Raw genomic sequence first — 10,646 nt, 5'->3', positions numbered from 1 at the left:
CAAACAATGAATCATGGAACACTACATCAAAAACTAATGATGTATTGTATGGTGACTAACAACATAATAAAAAAAAAAGCAAAAAAAAAAGTCTTAGGGAGAAATTTTAAATAAATGGAATGTTAAATATTTTTACTTCTAAACATAAAAAGTTACCCCCAAGTGATAGGCTAACGACACACAGCCACTGCGTTGTCCTTCTGGGGACCGCTGCAGACCCAGGACTGGCAGCTGGCTGATGGGCCAAGGAGAAGCAGGAAGGGGTGTGTGGAGCTGGGGAAGCTGCCTCCCAGGTCTTGTATCTCCCGGGCGGGGGGCTGGCCCATTCCGGGTGTCCAGAGGGACCCGGAATATAGGCAAACATATCCAACACTCTGCCAGCCCCCATGAAAATCGGCAGCGGGGAGCCTGCCTGGACCCATTTGGCTCGCAGTTTACATGCCCTGGGAGAGGAGGCTCCAGACGGCCTCTCCCCTGCCCCACTGCCCACTGCTTTGGCCACCTGGGAATGCATTATGCCTTTCTGCAAACTTCAGGTGTATTTATTTTTTCTCTTTTTAGACACCAGCTTGGGATATTTATCCTTACTAGACGCTGACTATGACAGAAGCCCTCCGAACAAATACTTGGCGCCGGCAGTGAACTACACGGTGCGTTTCCAGTGGGTCCAGTGCCTCTTCTGGGAAGCGAGAGAGTGGAAATCTGCAAGCTTCTCTGCACAGCCAGGAGCGTCTCCAGAAAAAGTGACCTGCAGGTACAGACGTGCTGTTGAAGACACACTCGAGACTTCGAGAGGCTGACTGCATTTTCTTCCTCGCGGGGCTGGGTGCCTGAGCCTCCCTGGCCGTGGTCCCTGTGCAAACGGCAACAGGACCTGGTGTGTGCGCCCCTCCCCATCTGCAGCCTGGCCCTCCCTGGGCTGCAGCCTCTAGGAGAGCAGGGTCTGGCTTTTCAGGGCTCACCCCTGAGGTGACAGCTGCAGTAGGTGTCCCCCGATGTCTGCTGAACCCCGCTGGTGGGCATCTGGTCGGTGGCCGCACATCCGCCCACAGTGGGGCTGGGCTTACGCCCGCCGGCCTCTGCGCTGAGCCGGACCACGCACGTGTGGACACTGAGCCGTCTGCATGAGGTTATACTTACTAGAACCTGTCACCCTTTCTGCCCCTCCGTTAACCCATGTACGTGACACTGTAGACTCGCAGCACACGTTTGGCGTCCTAACCCGCGTCTCCCTCCTAGCTACGACCGCCTTGCGCCGCTCTCTGTCGCAAGAAGAAACCTGAACGCCAGTTTTTCAGTGAGTGACGTTTCCAAGTGGCAGAGGTGAGGTTCGCTTTCTAGATCACAGTGGGGTCACGCGGGATGCCCATGTGTCATCCCGCAGATGCCAGAAACCCATGTCACCTGTTACTGTTTTGCATTTTGCAATCTTCTCCGTCTGTACCTACATCCGCAGACAGGAGACGTAAAAACACGAGAAAGTCAGCATACTTTCCGTCGAGCTCAGCTTTGGCTCACCATGAACCTGGTCAGTCGGCGCTCACTCGGTCATTCTTGTCAGTGAGGACACAGTGGTCTGCCCATCCTGATTTATGCATATTCATAGCTCCCTCTTTCTCTTCAAAAGCATCCCATTTTTATCATATTACTATTATTTTTAAAGTTTATTTATTTATTTAAGTCATCTCTACACCCAACATGGGGCTCGGACTCACGACCCCGAGATCAAGAGTCATACGCTCTTCCAACTGAGCCAGCCGGGCGCCCCCAAAGTGTCCCATTTTAGATAATAGATTTCAACTCAAGCTTATTTCTGTGGCCATCGTTTTACCTGGAACAGGTGTATTTGGATTCTGGACTGTGGGTTAGTAGGGGTGCGCTTGTGTGGGCAGGAGCCCTCCGCCCGGTCACCCACACGGAGCACCGACTGGGCTTGGTCCCAGCAGGCACGGAGTGTGTGTTTGCTGAATGAACATCCGTGGCTGAGTCTGCATTTCCTGGTGTGCGTTGGGTCTCTCTTATGTTGATGTAATGGGGAACTCTATCCCGTACCCTATTATTTAATCCATCATCAAAGAGTTGATTGCTTTGTAGACCAGTAAGTGGATTACTGACACCAGGGATCCAGTGAGTGGGGCTCAGGACAGCTGTGGTTTCAGGTATGACGGGTGGGGGACAAGCCATCAGGAGAGGGACAGCCCTCGGGATGCCCAGATAAAAGGCAACACCTCAAGTCAGGCAGGGGCAGGTGCATTCTGGGAGGACAGCATCCTTGCAGAGCACCTGCCTGCCCTTTGAAACCCCGTCAGAGTCCCGTAAGACTCCAGGTTAGGGTCCTGGCACTAGTGACTCAAAGTGGACCCCACTCTGTGGGTCTGGAGGGTTCAGTGACCCTCCACCCCCAGGCAGCCATGGTGCCTGGGAGCAGGAGGTGAGGGCCAGGTGCGGTGGGGAGCAGGCAGCCCAAGCACGCAGGGCGGGAGGGATGGGGCAGATAGGCATGGTCGCCAGGAGGGAGGGAGCGTCCATTACGCCCACATGTCCTCGCACTTTACAGACATCGTACTCCTGAGTCTTCATCTGAGCAGTGAGATCGGTGTTCTTGTCACGTTTCATCAGGAAAGCTCCTCAGAGGCCATGAGTGGCAGCACCACATGGGCTTCAGATGTGGAAGCTGGTCTGTCACCGGGCATCTCTGTCCGAGTCCCTGCTCCTGAGTCAGCCTCCAGCAGCTCCTCCCCTGAGGGGCTCAGACCCATCCTAACATGGGGACGGCAGAGGCCACGCCATGCCCTCCACCCTTCCCTTCTTGGCCTCCTTCCCCGTAAGAATCTACTTCCTCCTCCCAGTTACAAGACAGACAGGCATTTACAAACATATCAGTGAAGACCAGCAGGGGCCTCTGTGTGTGTGAGTGTGTGAGCGTGAGCCAGCGTGGGGGGCGTTGGTTAGTCTTTGCCTGACGGTTTATTTTCATAATTTACCATTTATTCCCCTCCTTTCATTTACAGCCACCCGGAGAACCTGCTTCCCAGTATTTTGGTGGTGGTTTTTACGATTCTTTATGCACTTCTGGTTACTAAAAGCAGACGTGTAGATCGTCATGAGAAGAAGAAAGCTGGTTGCATTTTTCTGCAAGAAGATGCTCCCCCCGGCCACCAGCTGTACGCAGTTGTCGTGGACACGGGCTTCCGGTCTCCTGCCCGCTGTAGTGCCAAGGTGAGCAGGTCATCCCGGGACTCGCACTTTGTGGTGTGCAAGGCTGTGGATGGTGGGAGTGACAGACCCAGACACACCCCATGTGGAGACTGGCCTTCCCAGCTGCCCCATGTTCCTCCATCCAGAGTGGGGGGCTCCTCTCCCACCTCGTGCACACCCATGCGAGCCCTCCCCGCCCTCAGGGCCGCCCCCTCGAACCTTTGTCTCTCTCCACCTTCTCCGTGGAGAGCAGCCCGCACGTCCAGCCCCACGTGAGGCAGAAGGACCGACGGATACATGGGGCAGATGGGCATTACGGGGGCAGCCCCACGGGAGGAGCAGGGGCCATTCCACAAGATATTCGGGGACCGTGGCTTTTGCTGTGGAAAAAAGCACTATTAAACCTCTACTTCACATTACACCCCAAAGCAGCTCCCCAAGACTGGAGACTTACAGATTAAAACAAAATTTAGAAACCTCTCGAAGAAAATATGTGCTTTGCGATGGGGAAGGATTTTAAAAACTGGAAATAAATAAGGCACTTCCTTAAATGAACGATTGATCGTGTGTTTCTGGGCCACTGAAGCCGCCCCACTGGGGAGTGGCGAGCCCCACGCGGCTGAGAATGTGGGTCTGCAGGGTGCCTCATGCACCCCAGTCATGGTCACAGCCCCCTGGATGGCCCTCAGGCCTCCCCCGTCTCCCCTCTGAGCCGAGGAAGGAGGACGTGCCCACTGTCTGTCCTCTTCCTCCTGAGACAAGCACATGCCCTAGTGAATCCGAGTTGCCGTCTGGCTTTTCTAGATCAAACATGTAGAAATCTGGCCAGCCTGGCAGGACAGGCGCTCCTTCCCAGGTCTCTCCTGGGGAAGTGTGGGAGGGGCCATCCAGGGATGGGGTAGGGTGTCCCTTTGGTCCCTCGGGGCTGGAAGGTTCTGGGAAGGCTGGGGCTGGGAGACGGTACAAGGACGCCCCTTTCTGGCTCAGCTTAGTGTCCTGTGTCCAGGATCTCAAACCCCCACCTTGTGTCTTTGTTTTGAGGTTTACATTGTTCTCTGTGGTGAGAATGGGTTTTCAGAACCCAGAGAACTCTACTGTCCAGAGAGGCCCCTGTTTGAAAGGAATTCCAGACATACTTTCGTCCTGAGGTGAGCGAGGCCCGGCCGAACGGTGTGGCCCTATCATGAGCCCAAGGAAGCAAAATGCACAATGTCACTGTCCAGTAAGGAGCGTCGGCGTGCACACGGACGGTCTTATAAAGTCGTTCACGGTGCTGTTTGACATCGATTCGTGCGGGAGGGAGCAAGGACGGGCGTTGGTTCACACGCTGCCGACACTCAGACAGCACGGATCCTGCTCAGCTAATTCGGGTCCTCCTAAATTGGGAAGAGCAAGGACACGTGCCGTGCAAAGACCGTGCGCTTGGATGGGGAGGGATCACTGATCGGGAGTCCAAGCACCTGCCGGTTTCAGAAAATGTGGAGAAACTGCACTAAATGCTTTTTCTCCTGGTGAACCTCGTGCACGGTCTGTATCGGTTCGGGTCCCATCTTCACTAAGAAGAGGCGAGCTCCAGACTTGTCCACGCCGGACACACATGCATGACAGAGCTGGAGTGCCCGGGGTTCCGGGGAGCCGGCAGGCATGTGGGAGCTGGGTGTGGGGTCCGCGCCCCATGCTCCAGAGGGGCTCCGTAGGTCACTCTGTGTAGCGTGCATGCGTTGATGCGTCCGCGGTGCCCCCGAGGGTGAGAATCGGGGCTGGGGCCGCCCTGTGGGGGCCCCCACCACACAGACCCTGGCCTGACCACAGCTGCTGTGTGTCCTCAGCGCCCCCGCCCTGCTGGGCCCGCTCCGGAGCGTCCGTCTCTGGCACGACAGCCGTGGGCCCTCCCCAGCCTGGTACGTGAGCCACGTCATGGTGAGAGTGCTGGCCCCCGGGCACGGGCAGAGCTCGCTCTTCCCCGCCGAGTGCTGGTTGGCGGCGAGCAGGCGGGACGGCCGCGTGCAGCGGGAGCTGAGCTGCCTGCGCGGGGGTCTCGGCTTCTGGAAGGTAGGTGACCAGCCAGCCGCCCGGCCAGCTGCAACACCAGCTCTGCTTCCCCCTGCAGCCGTTTGACTAACCTGCACTAAAGTTAACCTCAGGTGGCCGTATCCTAAGTGATGCCGCGAGCGAGCCTGCGGGAGAGAATGAGTTACCCTTGCCAGGCGTTATTGCCCTGACGATTTTCCTGTAATAACATTCACGGAATTTACTGTTGCCTGCGGTCTGTGGAGTCCAGAGGGCCGCTAACTAAAGCCGGGAGTGCCCTATGTATCCTGAACCCCAAGATGACCAGTCAGCGGTATGGGTGTGATCCGGGGGCAGAACAGCAAGAGATCAAGAAAAATGACAAAATCACCTAAAATCTCACAAACCACCCATGAAACTCGCTCTGCGCGTCCGGATCGCTCCCCATATGGGAATGTGTTTGATCTAGTTGTGACGACACTTTACGCATTTTGTGCTTCCTAATGTATTATCTTCGTGAATTTTCTTTAGAGACATCGCTGAAGGGCCATGTTGGACGTTGTGATTCTCTTTAGTTTAGTTGTAGAAACACTTTGATGGGGGCTTTGTGTTCCCGGTGACCAGTTTCGCAGGCTGGTCTCAGACGGGCAGAGGCCAGTGAGGGCTGGTGTCCTCCCACGTCACCAGATCCTTCCTTCCAGCGTGTCCCTGTCATCACCTGTCATGGGCACTGCTGATGGAGCAAGAAAGTGATTGCAGTGCATCGGCAATATGGAAATTCTTCAGCTCCCCAAAACTGAATGCCTGGCTCAACCAACTTTCCTTAGACAATTATTCAAAATACAGTCATGTTGTTTATTCTCCAGCTGTTTTGCTTGAGAACCTGTGGGGAGAAATCTGTACGTATTAGTCGGTCCACTGATATGAAGATATAATTCTCATGTCGTTAAAACGGTTTTCCCTCGCTGTGCTTCTGTGTTCTGCTGCTCGTCACCGTTTTTCTAGAACAGCCTTGAGCACCGAGTGTTCCTTGAGCTCCACTGAGCCTTCTGAACCCAGTGCTGTTCTGTAGGTAACGTGCCGCCCACCACGTGGCTGACGCCGCAGGGCTACTGAGGACACCCAGGTGACCCGGCACGCTCCCGGGCTGCAGTGCGCAAAAAGCCCAGTGAAAATGACCTGTGTTGCAGGGAATGTGCTGGGAACAGGGAGGGCTTGTAGACAGAGGCTGCGAGGAGAAGGGCGTAAAGACCCTCAAGGGTGAGGCAGGAGAGGTGGAGGGACAGCTTGTCCCAGAGCTGCAGATGCCCCAGCGCAGGTCCAGGGCGCTGAGCGCATGGCGGGTGAGGGTCTGCGGGGACCCAGCACCCGGCTGACAAGCTCGCGCCATCACCCGGACCATCACTGCTTGCCCACCAGGAGTTCTCGCCATCGGGACCAGCATCTCTCTTCCGGTGTGTTTCAGCTCCTGTATTCAAAGTTTACGGAGTACCTGGAGGATTTCCACGTCTGGACCTCCGTGTACAGTCAGCCGTCCCCCAGCGGCTTCCCGCACACGGCGCGCCTCACCGTCGTCTTTGCCTTGCTGTGTGCGTACGCCTGTCTCACTGCCCTGCTCACGGCTGCGGGACGAGAGCAGGTGGGGGCGCTGGATTCTCCTGGCAGTGGCTTCCAGTTCTCAGACCTGCCGTGTGACTCGTTCTCAGCCCAGGAATTAGCAAGACTCGCAGTCCTGGCAGAAGGGTTCCAACAGGGGGCGGGAGGCAGCGGCCTCGAGCACTGCAGAGGGGATGCTGGGCTGGATGGAGCCGGGGGTCTGCGGGCTGGGGGGCTCGGGGTGAAGCCAGCACAGGCCTGCCTCCCTGACCCCTGCCACGCAGAGCTCGCGCCCTCCTCGTGCCACGGAGTGTGACTTCTCCGGAGGGGTCAGCAGCCCGGACTGTCCCAGAGCACACTCCTGGTTTTTTTTTTTAAGGTTGGCAGTTATTTCAAATTTTAAAACTCCTCTGGCCAGAAAAGACAGGAAGAGTTCTGAGGGCCACGTTTGCCCTAGAGATGCCACCCCAGCCTCGCGGTCGCTCTCAGGAGGGAGATGGATCAGCACAGGCAGCGGGAGTGGGGACCCTGCCTTCCTATGGAAGCACAGCATGATTTTGGGCTGTGGGGAAAGAGTCCATTTTGCTTCTGATGACAACCTCATGGCCACTCAGGGTCCCCCCAGTGGCTGGGAATGTGGTGAGGGGCTCTTTCCAGAAATGGTGTCCAGCAGAGAGCACAGTGTTCAGAGCACGTGTGAGAATAGTAACAGATTGGCGGAACCTTTAAAACCGAGGGACAGGTGCATGGCATTTGAGGGACGGTGATAAATTGCGCCAGGCAGCAAGAAGTTGAAAGGCTGGGTCCAGCTGGGATGGGAACGGGCCTGCAGTCCGAGAACCTGAACTCGCCCTCCCCTCTGGGGTCGACCTTTGTCTGATCTTCTCTGCTCACCAACGCGTCGGGGTTACGGACGCCTTCTCATCAGATTGTAGCAAGGACTCAGCCGGGGGCCCACGAGGCGTGCCTGACAGAAAGTGGGCACGCAGAAAACATTCATCCAATCTGGAAAGATGTGTATATTGGAAAAACAAAAGGATTCCTTGTGAGTTTCCATTGTTTCCAAGGGTTCAGGGAGACAGGGCTTTGGTTAAACACAGGGTACACGTTCACATTAAAGACCTTGGTGACTACAGCGGACGCATTCCGGCTGCCCTGACCGCTGCCTTCCTACAGCTCCCGTGGGCTCTCGGCGCCCCCGATGCCGCCGCCGGGTCCTTCCAGACGGGTCTCCTGTGCACCCTGCTGGCTTCTCCCGGGGCTCAGCTCTTGTCGCTGATCTTGAGGCTCAGCCAGGTACGGGCAGCCTGCCCGCATGCCCTGCTGTCCCGGGTCCTCCCGCATGGTGGGATGCCCGCCCCGAACAACCCCCTTCCTTCTGCAGGAAGCCCGCAGGCCCCTGAGAAGAGCACCCTCAGAGGCAGCTCAGGGTAAGTGTGCATTTAAGAACAGCCGGGAAGGTGTTTTCTGTTTGTTTACAAATCACAGCAACAGCAGATGATGAGGTCTCCCCCGTCCGACCCTGCTGGTCCTCTTCGAGAGGCCAGCTTGCGAAGGAGACCTTGGGTCTCCTGCTCCCCGTGTTCACTGCTGTTCACTGCCAGGACAGAGGGCTTCACTCCATCTGCAGGAAAGGGGCCGTGCAGCCCACGCCCAGATGCCACGTGGACGGGCCACACTGGCAGCCACATCCTGGGTCTCAGGGAGGCCCGTCCTGGTGGGGCCGCAGGGAGGGCTATTTCCTGAAGGAGGCTCTCTCCCAAAGAACCCTAGATCCCTCCTTTAACGTCATAACCTGGACTCTGTTTAAATCAGGCCCTCACTCCCGGGGAAGGACGGCAGACGCCCAGAAGACGCACGAGGTAAATACAATTATGTTTCTCTGGTGTCTCCCTCGGCCGTGGCCCAGACACAGCTGGTCAGGCCCAGGGGGAGACCCCGAGCAGGGCAGGTCCTGCAGAGAGAGGGGGCTGCTCCCCAGGGGGTTCGAGGCCCACTGTCCGGAGTCCCAGTGGAGGCCACACGAGAAGGGGTGTGGTTGCTGGTCGGTGCGGATGTTTGGGGCACGCATGGTTCCTTGTGCTTTTGAATCTCCGCCTCCCTGCTGAGAGCTCCCGTCCTGCGTGGGCGCGCTGTCCCCAGGCGCATGTCCAGGCCTCGGTCCCCTCTGCTCCCCTGCGTGGGGCTGCCTCTCTGCCCTTCCGCAGTGAGCCTCGCCTGCCCCCTGCTCGGCCTCCCGGAGGGCAGCTGGCACCGCTGTTGGCTGCAGCCACCCCGTCGTTTCCCACGGGCGCCCCACCACCCTCTGCGGATGCAAATGAGCTGGTCCCAGGGCTGCCCATGCCTCCTCTCCAGAGCCTTCCCCCCAGCCTGAGACCTGTGGAGGTGCTGGCCCAGCTCCTGAGAAAGCTTGCAAGCCGTGCTGCGGAGGACAGGATGCGGCACAGAGAACTGTGGGTGCTGAGGTGTTAACCCCATCCCCATGTTGTCTCCTCCAGCGTCACAGCCTCTCGCGGTGCACCAGGGCCTGCAGGGGGGCAGCAGGTGGCCGGAGCGCGGGCTGTCTGTGCCCAGAGCAGGAGGCCTATGGAGCTGACCCCGGCCAGCAGGCCCCGAGGGAGAAGGGGACCCGCAGTGCTGTCCATGTGCAAGGTGACGTCGGGGCTGGGGGTGCAATGCTGGGCCCCTTCCTGTGTCCTGGGCCCCTGGGAGACACAGGGGCCGCACAGCGGGAGCTGGGTCCGATGAGGCTGGACGCTCTGGTCACATGGACCACCCGAAACAGCCCTGAGTTTTGTTCCAAAGTGCTGGCCATTTCTGCTCCAAACTTACATGGGTTTGCTCACGTCTTTTAAAAAGTCAGGAATAGACCCTTCACTTGCTGCGGAGTAGAGTGCCTAGCGACAGCCTCGGACGAGGCGGTAGCTCAGCGGACAGCCAGCGGGGACGGGGCCCCCGGGGGGGCAGCCAAGCAGCCGGTCAGTGTTGCCCAAGGGGGCCGTCGGGGCCTGGCCGGGCGGGTGCACGTGGCTGTGGGGCCCGGGGCTGCGGGGTGCATGAGCAGCGTGCTTCCCGGCTCCAGGTCGCCCAGGTTCGGGTGCCGGCCGTGGACACTGCTCCACGGACCGCAGTTGGCGAGGCGGCGCTGGTGGTGGGAGGCGGCCAGGTCTGGCCGGGCTGGTGCACGCAGCACCCTACGTGCTGGGGCGTGGGGTATAAAATACCTGGTTTCTGTGCGCGGATGGGGCCTGGGGCAGCAGCCTGCCGTGCCGGAGGGCACACACCCCGGAAAAGGAGACCCGCACCCGACAGCCCAGCACACACACCCGGCCGGGAGGGAGCGCAGGACTGCAAAGGGACTCGGGGGAGGTGTCCCCCTTGTACTCGCAGCAAGTGTCCTTCCCTTGCCCGGTGCCTCCTCCCCGGCAGGTGCTCCTGAGTCTGCGTCAGCTGATCACCTTCTGCCTCTAGACGGGCCCTGGGGGGTCTTCCTATTGGAACAATTGCCTGAGAAAGCAGAGCTCCATGGCCTCCTCTTGGAGACATGAAATGTGGGGGGGACCCTCCGACTATGTGCTCCACTCCAGAGAACTTACCCAACAGAGCCCGCGAGAGGCGGCTGCTACCCACCTGGTCCTCCTCCTCTGCGTGGCCGAGCTCTCCTCCCCCTCCCCTTGCTTCTCCCTCCCCCTCCTCTCTGCTCTTCTCCTGGTCCTCCCCCCCACCCCCCACCCCCGCTCCTCCCTCTCCTCCCTCCCTCTCCTGCCCTCCTTGGTTCTTCTCCCGGCTCCCCTCCCTTTCCTCTCTGCTCCTCCCTCTCCTTCCCACTCCTCCCCCTCCTC

General features: G+C 58.5%; 2 protein-coding genes across 2 annotated transcripts in view; both read left to right on the top strand.

The window, feature by feature from the left end:
* The window catches only part of LOC145716627 (polycystin-1-like protein 1), a 14,866-nt gene extending 8,746 nt beyond the window's left edge, over nt 1-6,120 (top strand). The window contains exons 7-11 of the mRNA XM_081800830.1: nt 562-754; nt 1,240-1,323; nt 3,012-3,219; nt 4,240-4,346; nt 5,028-6,120. Of these exons, the coding sequence (XP_081656956.1) occupies nt 562-754; nt 1,240-1,323; nt 3,012-3,219; nt 4,240-4,346; nt 5,028-5,316 (881 nt within the window). The 3' untranslated portion in view covers nt 5,317-6,120. The remainder of the gene's footprint in view (nt 1-561; nt 755-1,239; nt 1,324-3,011; nt 3,220-4,239; nt 4,347-5,027) is intronic.
* A 12-nt stretch (nt 6,121-6,132) lies between these two features.
* LOC145716628 (polycystin-1-like protein 1) lies at nt 6,133-9,885 on the top strand. Its single transcript, XM_081800831.1, has 5 exons — nt 6,133-6,847; nt 7,981-8,100; nt 8,189-8,234; nt 8,620-8,666; nt 9,303-9,885. The coding sequence occupies exons 1-5, from the start codon at nt 6,545-6,547 to the stop codon at nt 9,657-9,659; spliced, it is 873 nt and encodes a 290-aa protein (XP_081656957.1). The 5' UTR covers nt 6,133-6,544; the 3' UTR covers nt 9,660-9,885.
* Nucleotides 9,886-10,646: the final 761 nt, after the last annotated feature.

Source organism: Leptonychotes weddellii, chromosome 12, assembly GCF_054177405.1.
Source record: "Leptonychotes weddellii isolate Sample4059 chromosome 12, ASM5417740v2, whole genome shotgun sequence".
NCBI classification, from domain to species: Eukaryota; Metazoa; Chordata; class Mammalia; order Carnivora; family Phocidae; genus Leptonychotes; species Leptonychotes weddellii.
Note: the sequence above shows the minus strand (reverse complement) of the source record. Positions and strands in the feature narration are given on the sequence as shown.

Coding starts and splice junctions, on each gene's coding strand:
- LOC145716628 (XM_081800831.1), top strand. CDS start 6,545: ATGGCGGGTGAGGGTCTGCGGGGACCCAGCACCCGGCTGACAAGCTCG. Junction 6,848..7,980: donor CGGCTGCGGGACGAGAGCAG/GTGGGGGCGCTG, acceptor GCCTTCCTACAG/CTCCCGTGGGCTCTCGGCGC. Junction 8,235..8,619: donor ACCCTCAGAGGCAGCTCAGG/GTAAGTGTGCAT, acceptor TGTTTAAATCAG/GCCCTCACTCCCGGGGAAGG.